Source organism: Manihot esculenta, chromosome 11, assembly GCF_001659605.2.
Source record: "Manihot esculenta cultivar AM560-2 chromosome 11, M.esculenta_v8, whole genome shotgun sequence".
Taxonomy (NCBI): Eukaryota; Viridiplantae; Streptophyta; class Magnoliopsida; order Malpighiales; family Euphorbiaceae; genus Manihot; species Manihot esculenta.
The window spans coordinates 30600642-30618524 of NC_035171.2; the positions used below are offsets into that span (position 1 = coordinate 30600642).

At 35.7% G+C, this 17883-nt stretch overlaps 3 protein-coding genes and 1 pseudogene across 3 annotated transcripts; 3 read left to right on the plus strand and 1 right to left on the minus strand.

The window, feature by feature from the left end:
* The first annotated feature begins 1968 nt into the window (after nucleotides 1-1968).
* LOC110626665 (tetraspanin-3) lies at nucleotides 1969-6058 on the plus strand. Its single transcript, XM_021772703.2, has 2 exons — nucleotides 1969-2615; nucleotides 5506-6058. The coding sequence occupies exons 1-2, from the start codon at nucleotides 2103-2105 to the stop codon at nucleotides 5845-5847; spliced, it is 855 nt and encodes a 284-aa protein (XP_021628395.1). The 5' UTR covers nucleotides 1969-2102; the 3' UTR covers nucleotides 5848-6058.
* Nucleotides 6059-6182: 124 nt separating this feature from the next.
* Nucleotides 6183-10384, minus strand: LOC110626666 (tRNA-splicing endonuclease subunit Sen2-1). The gene is made up of 3 exons (XM_021772706.2): nucleotides 10008-10384; nucleotides 7435-8171; nucleotides 6183-6624 (listed from the first exon to the last, which is right to left on the minus strand). Exons 2-3 carry the CDS (start codon nucleotides 8160-8162, stop codon nucleotides 6588-6590), a joined length of 765 nt encoding a protein of 254 aa, XP_021628398.1. The 5' UTR covers nucleotides 8163-8171; nucleotides 10008-10384; the 3' UTR covers nucleotides 6183-6587.
* On the plus strand, nucleotides 10230-17611 carry LOC110625705 (annotated as a pseudogene).
* LOC110625706 (carbamoyl-phosphate synthase large chain, chloroplastic-like) lies at nucleotides 14511-15119 on the plus strand. The gene has a single exon (XM_021771336.1). The coding sequence runs from the start codon at nucleotides 14511-14513 to the stop codon at nucleotides 15117-15119; it is 609 nt and encodes a 202-aa protein (XP_021627028.1).
* Nucleotides 17612-17883: the final 272 nt, after the last annotated feature.

Here is a 17883-nt window from a genome sequence, read left to right on the forward strand (position 1 = left end):
GAAAGAGTGATCGTTGTAGTTTATGTAGATTACATTACTGAATTTGTATTTTTTGCCTGATAGAGAGGCTATTTTAATTTCGGTGGCTTTATCTAGTGAGGGATATTGTATAGTTTTGGTATGTTAAGCTCATTGTTGGATTTTTTTTTTTTCTAATTTAGTTTTGATTGTGGTGTCATTCTAGAACTGTGAGCCATTGGTTTTTAGTTTTAAGTTTTGGGTTTATTTTTGTGCGTATTCAGTCTTTATCTCTGTCATGGACTGATTATTTATGGAGGTACAAGAGACTAATGATTTGATGCCAACTTTTGTCATAGACATGGGCTAGATTCCTCACAACTTTTGGTTGATGGTGAGCTTGGCGAGTCTATGAATTGTAATTGTACTTTTAGATTTCTTGTTGTGTCTTTAGGCTCTCTAATGGTCCTTATACGTTATAGCTATTAGTATTGGAGGTATCTTTTTTGTTGCGTTTTTTACATTCTGGTGCTTTTCTGTTGTTTCCTGGATATGCATGCTGTGAGACTGATTTTTTAGTCTCCTTCTTCGAGTTAGATGGAATAGTTGTTGCCCACACCGATAGCAAGAACACGTCTTTAAATTCTTTTGATGGCTGAAAAAGCTGGTTAGTTATGTGCTCCTTCAATTTGTAGATTTGAATCATTTTCTTCTTTATATGGGCTAAGAACATGTCATTATATATATATTTTTTTGAATATGCAACTGGTATATTACATTAGAAGGTCTAGTGGGCTACAACACAAGGAAAAAAACAAGCATGACTCTAGGTAATCATTTTCCGGTCCAAGCTAAATGAGAGGATAGCCCAACCCAAAAAATATCTGATCCATAAAGCACAATCTAATTAAACCATAGCCCAACCCAAAAACCAGCTAGAACAGTAGAGACATCTAGACAAGCATCGTCTGCACCGCCCAACGGCACAGCTAGAGGCACTAGCCGAAGTCGATGACCAAGCCAACGTTGGTGATGAAGGAATCATACATGTCCAACAAAGTGAGGGACAATAATAAGCACAAACAAAATAGAGTCAGAGAAACTAAAAGGGCCGGATGCCATGAATAGATAAGTCCACCACCAACCAGAGATAAACCAACCAGAGATAAATCATCACCACCAACATTCAGAGACAAACCACCGTCTACAACAAATAAGGCGAGTCATACTCATGTTCGCTCAACAATCGAAGATTGAAATGGTCCTATGATATTTTCAATCTATAATAGATATAGGATTGCCCGAAAGGAGTTACAAACAGATTTCGGTGTCGATATATCACCAATTCACTTTCGATGTGATCTAATATTGTGAGAACTAAATATTCGGTTAAAATCGAACACAACATCCTACAAGAATCAAACTTAAAAAATCAAAACTCCAAAATCCAACGTTTTCACTCAAAACAGAACTTACAAAACTCAAAATCTAAGATATAATCAACGATGAAAGAGAACTGACGTCAAAATTCCCATCGCCGGCCATAAAGACCACGACCCTCAATGATATTTGCATTCATAAAATTTTTAAAAAAATCCCTGAATTACTTTGAAATTAATAATTAATTGGTGTTGTTTGATATAGAATTTAAATTATTATATGACCATAAGAAAAATAGAAAAGCAAGCCAATCAATTCTCGACATGTAAACCGATGAAGTGGCCATGGGCATGGGCTACTGCAACAACATTTAAATTCCAGGTAATGCCAAGTATCAGTAGCTTCACTCAAGCAAACATTATCAAACCCACAAGCTAAGTAAACAATCCAAAAATTCTAGAGAAAAAAAAAAAAAAAAACTCAAAAACTATCATTACCATTGAACCTACATAAAAACCATGCAACCAACCTCTTCAACCAACACGCGTACAATTTAGAGCCAACCCTACCCTACAGGTCACAACTCCCATGCACTTAAAAAACCAGTAAGGTCCACTTCAAGCTCATAAATCATCACCACCTCCATCTAACAATCCTTCATTATTAGTCTTCTGTGAAGTCTGGACGATAAAGAAAAAGAAGAAGAAGGCCAAAGGAAAGTAAGAGAGACAGCCAAACACGCCCCTATTTAGAACCAATCCAAGATGAGAAGCAGCAATCACTTGATAGGTCTGCTAAACTTCTTAACTTTCTTACTCTCAATACCGATTCTCGGCGGTGGAATATGGCTAAGCAGCAGAGCCAACAACACAGATTGCTTAAAATTCCTGCAGTGGCCACTGATCGTGATTGGGGTGTCGATTATGGTGATTTCTTTAGCTGGTTTCGCCGGCGCGTGTTATAGAAACACTTTCTTGATGTGGCTGTACTTGTTTGTTATGTTCTTTATCATCGCTGCGCTTATAGGGTTTATCATCTTTGCTTATGCGGTGACCGATAAAGGGTCTGGCCGGCCGGTGATGAACAGAGCATATTTGGACTATTATCTGCAGGATTACTCCGGTTGGCTGGAGGAGAGAGTGGCTAGTGATAGCTACTGGAGTAAGATTAGTTCTTGTATTAGAGATTCTAAGATTTGTGCTAAGATGGGAGTCTCCATTAATGGTGTGCCTGAAACTGCTGATATGTTTTATCAACGGAAGCTTAGCCCTATTCAGGTATGCATTCATTTATTAATTATTTTCTTCATTTTCTTGGTTTATATAGTAAATAAAAATTGTAGAAATTTCCCTTTTTGAAAAATGATTTGTTTTTGAAATATATATATAGAGTGAGAGAGACAAAGAGTGAGTTTGAAGGAGATTTTCAAATTTTTGCAGTTTTGCTTTAAGAGATTGATTTTTTTTTTTTTTTAAATTGCATTAGTTTGGGGTAATTATAATATAATTTCAGAAATTTATGGATTAAGGTGAATGGTATAAAATGGGCAGGTGAAATTTGGAGTTAAAAATATTAAATTTATTTTTAAATTAATGTTAAAAAATCAAATAAAAATGAAATGAAGCTTAAAAAATTAGATTTATAATGTTTTTTTTTATATATATTATTAATATCTAAAGTCGAGACTTGATAGATGTAAAATTGAATAGTTATTAGGGGCCATACCATGCCATGCGAGAAGACAAGAAGGTCACTCCATCCATGGCGATTTCTCTGGCATGAAAGTTGGTAGTGGTTGGCCTTTTCCCATAACCCACCATCTCACGGAAAGCTCCTTGACTTTATTTTATTCAAATTAAATTAAATTTATTTTATTTTATGTTAAAAATTTAGATATTATAAAATATACTGTTTTATATTTATTTAAAAATAATATTAATTTTTAATCCAATATATATTAACTTAATAAAAAATAATATTCATAAAATGAAAATTTATAATTACAATTAAAATTCATTTGTGGCTAGTAATTCTAAATAGTAGTTTTATTAATTTATTGTGTTTTATCAAAATAAAATGTTATTTTAAATGAAGTCTATGAGGTAAGTTATTTTAATTTATGTTAAATAAAATAACCGTTTCAGTGAATTTTTTTTTTGAAATAATTCTAAGCTTTGTACATATTAAAATTCTTAATTTAATTAATTAATTCTGTCTTTTAATCTCGAAATGTAACATGACTGGACTAAACTGGTCGGTGGCTTCATTCGGCAGTTGCTGAACCCTAGAATTTATTATCATATCTAGAAAGCATAGAGAAGAGTTTCTGTTTCTAATTAATTTAATTTGACTAGGGGATTAAACTGCTTTTTATTATCCCACCTATGATACTTTTATTTCTATTTTTATTTATTTACTAAACGATTTTCCAAATCAATAAATTATATTTTTTTAATGCGTAAAAACTTAAACTATTATTTAAAAACAAAAGACTTATCATTTAAAATAATTTTAAAAACAATTAATGAGATGAGAAGGGTTTTTATATTTTTTGGTGAACTACGCATAGAGCATATACATGTAAATTTAAATATTCATCATCTATAGCTAATTAATTTACATAAATATTAGGCAAAATAAGTAGAAATAGCTAAATATTTTTACATTTTGTTAATTATACTCAATAAATTTAATTTAATTTAATTTAGTTTAATTTTAAAAGTTATTTTTTTTAGGAGGCCTGTATATTTTTTTTTTAGCAAATTTATCTACTACTGTTTAAGCTTAGGAAAAAATTAATATATGAGCAATCGTCGCTTTCTTGTTTTTACATCTCATATCCAAATTATTGAGCATGTTCTGTTGGGGGAATTATGTGGAAATGGTCGGTTTGCTTTTGCTTTATCTTCAAGGATTTGCTTTCTGGTAGAATAGAATATGGATATCCCTTTTTTTCTCCTTTTCCACTTTTTCACTTTTCATTTTTTCGGTTAGAGTATATATTTTGATAATTGGGACCAGACAAGAATCAGAAAGATACAACAGACCTGGAATCCAATCTTTTTATAAAATTTCCTATGCTTTCTTAGCTTTTCTCAACTACCAAACAATATTAAAATACCCTCAGATGCCATTGATGCCCACTCCCCCCCCCCCCCCCCCCCCACCTCTTTTTCCATGCTCATGCACACAATACATGCTTCCAATAACTTCATACAAACTATGTTCCTAAGCTTGCTTTTCTTTATATCCATTTTAAATTGTAGACCACTTTTTTTTTTAAATGATAATTTATTTATTAGTTTCTTAATATATCCATATTGAAAAAGTAAAATTTATTAATTCCATGCATATCCCTCCTGTTTTTTATTATGGTTTTAAGAGTTTTCTTTTTGTTTTTAAACAAGTGTGCTTTATGATTTTAATACTTCATTAAATATTTTCTTCCCTCGTCATTAGGTTCATAATATTTATATAGACAGTCTAATTGAAGGATAATATAGTCTTCTTTTTCTCCTTTTTATTAAAATTTAGTATATTTATTGCTCTTCTTAATTTGTATACTAAAACCTTTAACGATACTTGATAAAAAACTGAGGGAATATTGCTTTATCTTTATGTTTTTTATCTGTAAAGATATATATTATGTGGGGTTTGGCTCCAGCCAACTAGAAAGTCATCAATAGAACCAATTAAAGGAGACCTGAAAAATAGGAAAGAGGGCACAGTGAATGAAGTATGGGTATGATCAACAAAATATTCAATAAAGATATGCATTAGGTTTCATATGATGTAACTGATTACCTTCAACGTATAGTAGTCTCTTTTCTGGCATATCATTGATTTTTTTTTTTAAGACCAGAGTTTGCTTAAAATTGCATCTCTCATTCTCTCTTTCAATGAAAAAGAGAACATTTAGGGTGTGGCCTATTGTGATTGGTAGGGATGAGGAAATGGACAAAGGATGAGACTTCACTTGCTCAAAATAATCTAATTATTAAGACCCCACATCAATAATCTTCATCAAAATCAAATCAAATTACCACTAACCATATCTTTTTGCTACCAAACAAATCTCAAAATATTGTTTTTTGCATTAAGGAGCTTGCTCTGCTGTAAAATGCTATGCAATATAACAAAATAATTTTTACCTCTGTTTCTGTGTAGTCTGGTTGCTGCAAGCCTCCGACCGACTGTGGATTCACCTATGTGAATGAAACTGTGTGGACAAGCAGCGGAGGCGTTGTTTACAACCCTGACTGCAACAACTGGAGCAATGATCAAGAGCAGCTGTGCTATTCTTGCAACTCCTGCAAGGCTGGAGTGCTAGGCAGCCTGAGAAAGAGTTGGAGGAAGGTGTCAGTAATTAACATCATTGTATTAATCATCCTAGTGATTGTTTACGTGATCGGCTGTGCGGCTTTCAGAAACAATCGCAGGATAGACAATGATGAACCCTATGGTGAAGCAAGGATGACAAAGGCACAACCTAGTAGGATCCATCTCTAAATGCAGTGAGATTCATGCTTGGATGCTTAGTGTGTCTGGAATGTATTTTAAGGTTTTGGTATTCCTACTTAGGACTGGTATATCTTACATGAAGTGCACTTAAATTTTGTACCTTGTTTTTAAAAGGTTTGGATGTATATGTTGCTTCCAGGTAAACTGTTTCTTCTACCAGACTACCTAGAAATGAAGAAAAAGAAAAGTATTCTAAACAGATGATTTTGTGTATACATATTGAACTGATATCAATCATAATAGCATGGAAACAATTATATTAATGCAACAAATTTTCCCACAATCTAATGACCCGACGTCGGAAAAGTTGCAATAATGGACAGAAAAAGTGAGAACACTTAAAAAGTTTAAATTGACATTATTTTGAGAATTTTCCAATTACAATGCGTTAATGTGGTAACGTATAAGCTACCATATTTGTTTTGTATCAGAATATAAGCTACCATATTTAAGATTTGGTGCTACCTAGTGTCATTTCTTTTCCTCTTCAAAATGGAGAGGAACTTAGGTGAATCATTTCTACAGAGAAGACACTGATGCTCCCATATAATGACATGCAATGCGCACATAATAATTTAATCATCTTTCATTATACTCGATGGGTAGCAAGCTTCCCATCTTCTCATGTGCAAGTTTCAAAACTGTGCTTGATAAGAAATTGCAGTAGAGTGAGAGCAGTATCAGGTTATATCTTTCTCTGATCTATGAGAACATGGCATTGCCCCTTTTCAGGTGAATATGCAAATGAAGAGTCGTAAGAGACATCTGCCCAAGAAAGAAACATAATAAAAAGCCAATTCATGCCCTTGCATCTTAGGGATACTATGTGAGTGAGATTAAGATGGTGATACGAAAACACAAACCTTTAAATATTAGTTGTGCGTCCTTCACATCAAAATCTTTACCTCGTCAGTTCTACATCATTCCCATTAAAAATCTTTATATTGCTGTTAGAAAAACCACGATTGAACCATCTTTACTAGCAAATCCTACATTTTAAAGTTCTCTTGCTAAACCAGATTTCTTACTAGAATAGTTGTCGAATAATAAGGCATAATGCAGAAATAAAGAAGGAGCCCTGGTAACACACAAGTAACCAGTTTTACAGAATTAAATACTCGTTCACATTAGTCAATTGGCTCTTACCCAAAACGAAAATTATCCTCCTTGGAAACCCTTGTTCATTCAGACATAAGATTTTCAAAATATGGCAACCACTAGTATAAGCAAGAAACGGTAATAATGCACCTTTTTTACAAATTTCTAACTTTTAACAGTTAAAGATAAGCAACTTTTCAATGTAATTAAGAGAAAAAGAGCACCACATGGAAGACATTGAATAATTTCAGTTGCCGCCAAAACAGAAAAATCATCTTTGACACTCCAAACATAAATATTGCAATCTTATGCACTAACTGCCTGATGAATAACGATCCATTTTTTGAAAAAAAAAAGGGGACTATCGTGGCTAATAGATATAAAAGAAGTCAAAGCCTTTACAGATCATATGGTTATATTATTCATGATTAAATAATAGTGTGAAGTAAAACATATGATTTTTAAACTACCCCTTACTTGGTTTCTTTTTCAATGGCTATCCGATCCTCACGACTTTGTTCTGGACTCCATCTAGTGATTGTGTGCTCTTTAATGGAGTATCTCTCTAAACATGATGGAGAGATTGCCCCATGACCATTTTTATTGATGCTAAGAACTAACAATGTCTTTGCAACGCTTCCACAAAGTCGAATTGTGCAATGAAAATCAGACCACACTCTCAATCTTCCATTCACATCACCGTCTTCTTCTGATAAAACAAGCACAGCATATTCAGAATGCACCAAAGATGGATGGTGACGATATGCAACAAAGTCTACACCATACTGGGACCCTGGCCTCACAACCCAATTTTTCATTCGAAGATGAGAATAAGCCTTGTAAAAATCAGGGAAAGCTGCCTTTTCGGATTTCATGTACTGCCACAACTCAACAGCATTCTTATGACAATTATCTTCACCAACAATCTTGAGGCATTTTAGAGAATAGCACAGATAGAAGGCTTCCTCCAAACCCAGCTGAAACCATTGCTTATCCTTCTCAGATGTAATAATAGGTCGACCAAAACAAGCACGGGTGAGAAGTTCAATCTGTTCTGTTTCTACTGCAAGAAGCACACTGCATCCTGAGAGTAACCCCTGAGCATCTATTTGGATTAGAGAAGCACAAAGCTGTGAAATAATCTTTGACATAGGATCTGCAAGAGCTTTAGCTTCTGAGCCCTTCCCTTTCCATCTCGGTGCCATTTAGTTATCCTTCAAAACAAATAAAGGCGCTACAATAATTCAAGATACATGTCCTTTCAAGTAACGTCCTTTCAACTAGTTTAGACCAATTGTGTAAGATTTGATAACAGAAACTCTAACAACTGAAGAAGAAAAGCTAACCAAATAAAATAAAATCAGATAAAGGAGAATATTATCTGGAGCTTGAGGTTTGATCAAAGAGGAGGTTGAAGATGGCAGGAACTTAAGATTGCATTATTTTACGTAGGGGTGTAATCAAACCAAGCTAAGCTAAACTTTGGAAAGCTCAGGCTCAATTAGCAAAAACAAATTGGAAGCTTGAGCTTGATTTATGAATAATTTATTGACCTCGAGCTCGGCTTGTAATAAACTCATTTATCACCTTAACTAGCCTAATTCAAATCAGTTTGATTTAGGCTCATTAATATGTTTCCGAGCTCGATCTTGAGCTCGAACTTGGCTCGTTTATCTCATAAATGTGCTCATCTAAAAGGTGGAGCCCGAGCTCAATTTCAAGCTCAACATCAAAGAGCTCAAGCTCAAACATCAGATTCAAAAAACATAATATTTGCACACATCTTAATCTGTTATTAGTCATACTGAATCAAATAACGTCTACAAACTACAACAACATAAAGCAAATAAAAGCAAATTTTCACCAAATGACACAAATTCGAATATCAAATAAATCAAAGCAAACTAAATTTGAAAGCAAGCTAAATAAATCCATCTTCAATAGTCTTTTCTTGCTCGATTGGAAGTAAAGGAAAACAAGCTGGCCTGATTGCACAAATAAACATTGAAAAAGGAGAAGACATGAACATGATGCCTTTATTATCTGTACCAAGAACTACAATTTAAATATAACATTTTTCTGTTCTTTGGCATTGAGAACATGGTACCTATACCAATATAGGGTCAGCAAGAGAAACATGTTGATATACCGTGAGTAAGGGCAGGTACCCATGTTCAACTCAGCCCAATAAACTATGTTAGCCATATAAATGTTGAGAAAGTATTGCATAGAAGCATAGCACATCTTAAAGCCATGAAAAGAAGTGCTTGAATTTTCATTGGATAACCATAAACATCCTGATGAAATAAATAACAAAGAATAAGATTCACGAACTACGAGATATGGTTCTCATTACAGTTCTAGTATTGCAATGTACTTCTTCATGAAACTATTTTATAAGAAAAAGAAAAAGCAGTTCTTCCAGCAAGACCTATAACAAATAAAACCTGACTGTATTACCAACAACTGGTTGATGAATTCATCTGATATGAGATCAAATTATAGTCAATTACACAGGAGAAAAACTTCTCTAACAGTGAGTCCAAGTCAAGTGGAAATCAGTAATCTAAGAGAATAATAATTGCCTACTTTGGAGCGTTCTATGCTACTAAGCCCTAGTATAGCGGTACTAAGTAAGACCATAACCATAACTACTTGGCTAAAATAGTTCTATCATAATCCTTTTTCAGCATATGTATCCCTTGTCACTCTTAGGTTCACTTAGAACAAGTGCATAGTAGTGGTACTGTATTTCCATCTTGCAATGGACTTGTTAGCCATTACATATAACAACTTGACTAACTTAGACACGTGACCTGCATCTACAAGCCAAAATTATAAGCAGGCTGCGAAGACATCAGTTTGAATCTGTGTAAGAAAGATGGTATTTAATAAAAAAACAAACTAAGCACATGAAATCCAGTAGTGAGGAAGCTGTTGCAGTCAAGATTGGTCAATAGAAATGCCACAAACTTATGTTTATTAACCATACAATGACACCATAAACAACTAAAATTTCTCAAAACAGCTAATACATTTAGGATACTAACCGATTTGCCAAAAAATAACAAATAGATATCAAGGTAGCTGAGACAAAGCAACAGTTAAATGGAAGAAACGAGCTGAATCGAAGTATGGAGGGTCTTCTAGTTGAATCCGGCTACAGGTTGAAGGGAGGCGGGCGGCGCAGCTAGGCTGGAGAATGCGGAGAACTGGTGAACTGCACAGGGAATACGGCCGGCCGGCTTTAGACGTGCGCAGCTAGGTGGCGCATGAGGCGTGCAGCTAGGGGCTGCAGAGCGGTCAAGTGGAGAACTGCTGAACTGCTCTTCGAAGTTTGTATCGGTATGCACTCGGGCAACCGCAGCAGGCTTGGAGCATGGAGCTTGTCAATTTGTGGGGTTCTTTGGGTAAACTGCAATTTATCTGATTAGGTGAAATAAAATCTTTCATTTTTGGTCTCAATCTTCAATTTAACTTCTCATATTTAAAAAAACTCTAAAATAGTTACTACTAACAAATAAAAATACTAAATCTTCAATTTAATTTTTTACATTTAAAAACGGTTGTAAAATAGTTTCTAACATCAAATAAAAATGATTAAATTATCTAATTTTCAATTTAATTTTTCATATTTAAAAAAAATTGTAAAATAATTTCTACTGTTAAATAAAAATAATTTAATTTTAATTTAATTTTTTACATTTAAAAAAATATAAAATAATTTTTACCGTCAAATAAAAATAATTAAATTATTCTTTTCTCATCTTTCTCTATTGTTTTTATTTAAAGGATAATTTAGTCATGTTCGTTAAAATAAATGAGTTCACTCAGGGGATTTCTATAGTTACTGCGGAACTCGTAAGCATTGAAAGGGGAAGGATACGAGGTCGTTTTGATTAACTCCAACCCAGCCACTAGGCACTAGCATGACCGACCCGGAGTTGGCTGACATGACCTACATTACGCCAATGACACCGGATTCAGTGGAGCAAGCGGTCGAGAAGGAGAGTTCCCACGTTCTGTGCCGTCATGGGTGGCCAGACCGCCTTGAATCTGGCGGTGGCATTAGCTGAACGCCGTGCTCCACAGAAGTACAATGTCGAGTTAATTGAGGCTAAACTCGACGCTATTAAACAACCTGAGGATAGAGAGCTGTTCAAACAAGCAATGAAGAGTATTGGTCCGAAAACGCCGCCGTGTGGGGTTGAGAGCAAGCTCGATGATTGTATTGATATTGCTAATGAAATTGGAGAGTTTCCATTGATTACTAGACCGGCGTTTACTTTGGGGGGACTGGAGGTGGTGTTGCTTACAATAAGGAAGAATTTGAGTCCATCTGCAAGGCGGGTTTGGCTTCGAGTTTAACTTCACAGGTGCTAGTGGAGAAGTCATTGTTGCGGTGGAAGAGTATGAATTGGAAGCAATGCATGATTTGGCTGATAATGTTTTGAGCATTTGCTCCGTTGAGAATATTGTGCATACTGGGGATTCGATAATAGTGGCTCCAGCCCAGACCTTGGCTCATAAGGAATACCTGAGATTGAGAGATTTGTCAATTAAGATTATGAGAGATTGAAGTGGAATGTGGAGGGTCCAATGTGCAGTTTGCTGTTAATCCTGTGGATGGTGAGGTTATGGTGATTGAAATGAATCCTAGGGTGTCGAGGTCTTCGGCTTTGGCTTCCAAGGCTACTGGTTTCCCTATTGCAAAAATAGCAGCTAAGTTGTCAAATGGGTATTCACTGGACCAGATTCCTAATGATACCACAAAGAAGACCCCAGCTAGTTTATTGAGTATGTGGTGATCAAGGTAAGTATCTACTAGGTTACCTACTGCTTTTATTAGTTACACTAGTCTATTTAATATGCTTATTAATTTAGATTTCCCTTATCTTGGTTGAGAATGATGATTAACTCTTTTTTGTTTTTTCTTAAAAGCAAGAATTATGATTAACTTGGTTAAGAAGATATTGCAAATTTTCCTTTAATCCCCTGAACTTGTTTTTTGTCAGACTTATTTTTTGCTTTGCTAACAAAGGGGAATCATATCCAACCTGTAAGATTGGGAGCAACTGTATCTATATCTCAATTCTGTAGCTGCAAAATGCAAAATTTCGTATGTTAAGCTATTATTTATGTTCAATTTGATATCCTTAACTAAGTACATTAACTATAAACTGTTTTCTCGGCTTCTTTCTGTTAACAAAATTCAAACTAACACAAATTGATTTTGAGGTTTGGCTACAATTAGTCCCATTCTTAAAAGTTGTGATATGTGGTCCCAAATTATAATTTGTTTGAAATAATTGCCAATTAGAAAAAAAACTTTGGCCTTTTTATCCAATAAGCCTTTTTTTATTATTTTCCAACTGTGATGGCTATACTGCATGCTAGTTATTTTTGGAGTAAAGTTAAGTTGAGCCTTTCCTTTTAACACATCTATTCCTCTTTGTTAGAATACAATGTGGGGTATGGTGATTTGGAAGTGATAATTTTGTCGAAGGAACAAAAGGAAATGTGAATATCCACTTTCTCATTCCTGTGGATTTTTCCTACAATTTTTTTGGGGGGCAGGTGCACATGGTACGTTTGATATTGAAAGTAATTGGTTGTAGAAATTACTGATATAAGCATGAAGGTTAATGAGTTTGGTCACTTTTGTGAAGGACAGGCCATATGTAAAACTTATGGCTAGATGTTAGATATGAGACTACTAGAGAACAATCCCAATTTTGTCAATGGTGCTGTGCATGCAGTGGTTAAGCTGTAAAAAAGATGCACTGGAAGATAATGTTCACAAATTAATTTCCTTGTGTAGTATGTTTAGTTTGTATCCCGTACCTATCAGCGTCATCATTAATTTACCATGCCGTTTTATTTTTCTACCAGTCACTTTGCAAAAATTTCATCCTTCATGTCATAATAACTTGATCTTTCTTATCTACATACAGATCTCCCGATTGGCAGTTGAGAAATCCCAGGCTCTCAGCCAATTCTGACAACCCAGATGAAATCTGTTGGTGAAGCGATGGCAATAGGATGGACATTACAAGAGTCCCTATGGAAAGCAGTTTGGTCACTGGAGTGTGTCTACACAGGATGGGGTTGTGCACCAGTTAGGGAACTTGACTGGGATTGGGATTGGATCCGAACCCAGATTGCATTCATGCTGTTTATGCTGCAAAAAATAAGGGGATGAAAGTTGACGGCATTTGTAAACTAAGTTTAATTGACAAATGGTTCCTTGCATTCATGTATCACAGGGAATTGAATTTGATTATTGTTGTTGCCACGCCTCTTTTGCCCTCCAGGTTCGTGTTTGTAATTTCTGCAATTCTCGAGTTTTCCTAATTGAAAAAATTTCAATGAATAATCTGAAATCGTTAATTCTGCCAAACTTTTTACAATCTCTTGTATACTAGAGAACCCTGGCAACATATTTTATTCTTATGTGCTTATTTAGTTAGTATGGCAATGGCATTAAATAAGCATTATTTGTTAAATAGACATGATTAATGGTGAAAGTAATTTAGTAGAAATGCAAGCTATTTGTATTAGATGAGCTGAATTAATTCAAGGTTCATCTAAATGTGCTGCATTGGTGGTTGGGTTGATATTTGTATTGATCATATTTGAATCCTTTTCCGCGCAATAGTTGGATGCTACAAGAATGGGTACTATGATATTATTAACTGAGGGATGCTTTCAGTTCTGTGTTTATAATACGGAGGAGCAAATGCAATGAAAGCTTGCGGTCAGTCTTGTTGCTGTTAGATAACCTAGCCTTTGATTATATCATATTTGTTAACTGCATTTCTTTTCCTTCTATGCAGAGTGCAGGGTATGAAACAATTACGAAGAATTCAAATCCTGAAACATTATCCACTGATTATAATACAAGTGACTGTCTCTACTTTGAACCCTCGACAAGATGTTCTAAATGTAATTGGTATTGGAAGGCCTGATGGCATTATTGCTCCATTTGGAGGTCAAACGCCCCTGAAGCTGGCTCTACCCATCCAGCAGGACTTAGAAGAGCATAAGCCTATTTCTTCCAGTGGGGCTGGTCCTGTGCACATCTTGGGTACATCACCAGATTCTATTTATGCTGCTGAGGACTTGATGCAATTCTTAAAGAGTTAGAAATTGAGCAGCCAAAGGGAGGCATCTTAAGAGCGAAACTGATGCACTTGCCATTGCAGAAGACTGGTTATCATGCTTTTCTTCATCCCTCTTATTGTTGGGTGGCCGTGCCATGGAGATTGTATATAGTGATGACAAGCTAGTGATATATCTTGAAAATGCTGTTGAGGTGGACCCTGAATGCCATGTGTTAATTGATAATATTTATCATCCGCTGCTTTCTAGATTGATATAGATGCACTTGCAGATTCATATGGTAATCTGGTGATTGGTGGCATAATAGAGCATATTGAGTAGGCTGGTGTACATTATGGTGACACAGCTTGCATTCTTCCTACACAAACTGTTCCATCTTCTTGCTCGGCCACAATTAGGTCATGGACTAGAAAATCAACATCTGTTGACTCATGAACTGCCAGTACGCTATCATAGCAGTTGGGGAGATTTTTCTGCTTGAGGTAAATCCTTGTTCTTCTCGTGCTGTGCCGTCTGTTTCCAAGGCAATTGATTGTCCCTTGGCTAAATATGCTGCTCTTGTTATCCCAGAACATGTGGCTGTCAAGGAAGTAGTAATTCCATTCGGAAAGTGTCCAGGCTGTGATGTGTTTCTAGGGCCTGAAATGAGGAGCACTGGCGAGGGGATGGGTATTGATTTCATGTTACCTATGGCATTTGTGAAATCTCAAATTGCTACAGGGCAGAACCTACCACTTTCTAGCGCTGTGTTCATCAGCTTGAATGACTTGACGAAACTGCATCTTGAAAAGCATGTGCAAGCCTCTTCAGGACTCGAGTTTAGGATTATTTCAACTTTAGGGTCAGCTCATTTTCTTGATTTAAAGGGAGCACTTGTGGATCGAGTGCTGAATACGCACGAAGGACCCCCACATGCTGCTGAAATGCTTGCTAATGAGCACATCCAGTTGATGATGTTCACAAGCTGTAATACCCGGCTAAACTTTGGATTCGGAAAGAATCTCCATCGGAATCTGGGATATCGAAGCTGGAAATTTTAGAAGGGTAAAATAGGATTTTCATAAAATGAATTTGAAATTTTTGGAATTGTATTAAAAAAAAAAGAAAAAAAAAAAAAGAAGAGAGTTTTAGAGGAATTTTAAGATTCGGCTGCTAAAGGTGGTTTCTCCAGCCACCTATAAATGGCCTCTAGCTCGAAAATGTGAGAATTCTTTCTTCATTTTCAAGCAGAGGTGAGTCTATGCACCCTCCTTTACATTTTTGCTGAAATTTCTTCAAATCCCCAAAGAATTCATAATTTTCTACTGTTGTTTTAAAGATTGAGTTGTGTTTTGAAATCCTAGTTCTTGGGACCCTCGGAGCTCATCTCTCCACCTCCTAAACCCTCCCCTTACTTGCTGTCATATTGGTGTTCTTCAAAAGGTAAGTTCGATCCTTGATTTTCTTCTGTTTTTTGAAAGTTTCAGCAAGCTTTATAGGCGTTTAAGGGGATTGTTGATGCATGCAAGTTAGTTATTTTTTTAGTTGAAAGGTTTGAACTTAGGGTTGATAATGGATGTTTTCTCTTGGGTTATTGATGATGCATGATGAGTATTAGACTAGCTCTAGATGTCCTTTATGCGTGTTGAGTGTATACGGTTGATTTTAGGCTATTGCATGTGTGTTTGGGAGTAATTGGTGGGTGCATGTTTAGGGCAGAATCGGGTTCTGCCTTGCTGGAGAACCCAGGTTCGGTTGCCGAACCTGCCTGTGGAGGCAACCATTTGGCCGCCTAACCTGCCCTCGAAGTTCTTGACCTTTGGATCTATGAGGAACTTTAGGCCGCCGAACCTGCCCCCGAGTCTTGACCTTCGGATCTGTGAGGAACTTTAGGCCGCCGAACTTGCCCTCGAGGGTTTTGACCTGCGACCGCCGAACCTGCTGCCGAAAGTCCCAGGTCTAGCCTTTTTCTGCTTGTTTCCTATGTATGTTCTTGTGCGTTCTTAGGGGTTTCTTGGGGGTATTTTCAGTATTATAAAAATTATGTTTGGTCCCTCATTTAAGTCTGTCTGTGTAGGATCAAATTTGGGAGACCTTAGAGGCTTGCAGTGAGATAATTGTTTCAATATTAGGCGAGCGTCAGCCAGAGGTGAGTAGAACTGAATTGATCTATTATTTTAAAGAAATCAAACTTTTAAGCATGTTCATGCATCACGAATGCCATGTATATGTAATTAGGTTATTTTGCATGAGAATTCACGAATATGATGCATTGCATAATTTATTGTTTTGCATTAGAATTCACGAATATGATACGTTGTATAATTTATTGCTGTTGTGGATGGATGTTGGATGACCCACTAGCTCTCAAGTATGTTATGATATGTTATGATGGATACGGAAGTCCAGGTCAAGATCCATTCTATACTCCTGGCAATATGTAAGAAAAAGTTCAGGTCGAGACCCATTCTACGCTCCTGGCACTATGGATATGTTATGTTATATTTAAGAGGAAGTCCTGATGAACACCCGTCGTGGGCAAGACACTTTTGGAATCTATAGAGGGTTACTGGTGACAAGTCCATCTTGATGTGAATTGTTTGTGTTAGTGACGCATTTATATGATAATATGTTTTATTTGAATTTTTTTTTTTTATGTTTTGCTCACTAGGCTCTTGTATCTTATCCATTTCTCCTAACCCCAGGTTTGCAGGATCAAAATTAGTTCAGGAAGTCGGCTGAGTTGTTGGTATAGTCTGTTGTGATAGTATAGTTATGGACATGTATTAAATCATATATTAGAATTGTGTTTTGCCCTAGTGTGTCTTTGTAATTCCTACTTCATGATCCTTATATGTAAAAGTTTTAAATATGAGTTTATGTTTGAACCGAGTTTGAGACATGTTATGTTGACTATATTGGAGTATTTGATGAAAGCTCTAGTATGGGTTTTATGTCGAATCTTGGTTCATGTAATACTTATGTTTTTATTAATTCGTGTAATTATGTATGAGATTATATCAGGTATAACAGGATGTATAATAGGTTTGCTATGGGCTCTGGCGACCTTTAGTCGATCTAAATCGTAGTGCCAGCAGCGGTCCGATTCCCGAGTCGTTACACAAGCTCTGGCGATGCACTCTATCAAATTGATGGCCAGCAACTAAGGAGGATGTCTGGCCTACAATGCTCCTATTATAACAGTAATAGCTGGTGCTCTGGCAACAGTAGAGGCAATAAAGACATTGAATTTCAGCAGTATTAATATGATAGCCCTCCAGGACTTCTTTGAGATACATGAAGATAGTAGTAAAAACTTGCAATCAGCCGCATCATCTCTATGATTTTAGGTAGCATTTCTGGCCAAACCTGTGCCTGTTGCCACATCATCTCTATGATTTAGGTAGCATTTCCGGCCAAACCTGTGCTTGTTCTCATTAATGTGAATTTTTGTTTTTTGAATTGAACTCCAAGTTATGCTTAATATTGTCACTTGGGATGGATTTGCTATTAATTTACATGCTTTTAACAAAATTTTGTCTCGTCTATTTCATTCCTGTGAGTTGATAGATGGTGAACATGGAAAATTTTACGTGGGAAATATTTAACCTCTGAAATTATTGATTCTACCTAAAACTTTGCAGATGAATAATTCTGATGATTTTAGTATTGGCCTCTGAACTTGATAGCTTCGCAATCTTATGATTGCTTACATGAACAAACATTTCTGACTTGGATTAGTAATCATTTTCTATACGGGAGGCAGTGGATTCACTCAAGGACTCGAGGTAAGCAATGAATTTATCTCATTATTTTTATTTTACT

Bases quoted from the DNA above. Each gene is read 5' to 3' on its own strand.
- LOC110626665 (XM_021772703.2), top strand. From the start codon at position 2,103: ATGAGAAGCAGCAATCACTTGATAGGTCTGCTAAACTTCTTAACTTTC. The intron at 2,616-5,505 runs GTATGCATTCAT...GTTTCTGTGTAG, and splicing joins GGAAGCTTAGCCCTATTCAG to TCTGGTTGCTGCAAGCCTCC.
- LOC110625706 (XM_021771336.1), top strand. From the start codon at position 14,511: ATGAACTGCCAGTACGCTATCATAGCAGTTGGGGAGATTTTTCTGCTT.
- LOC110626666 (XM_021772706.2), bottom strand. From the start codon at position 8,162: ATGGCACCGAGATGGAAAGGGAAGGGCTCAGAAGCTAAAGCTCTTGCA. The intron at 6,625-7,434 runs GTAAGGGGTAGT...TTTCTTGGGCAG, and splicing joins GCCATTGAAAAAGAAACCAA to ATGTCTCTTACGACTCTTCA.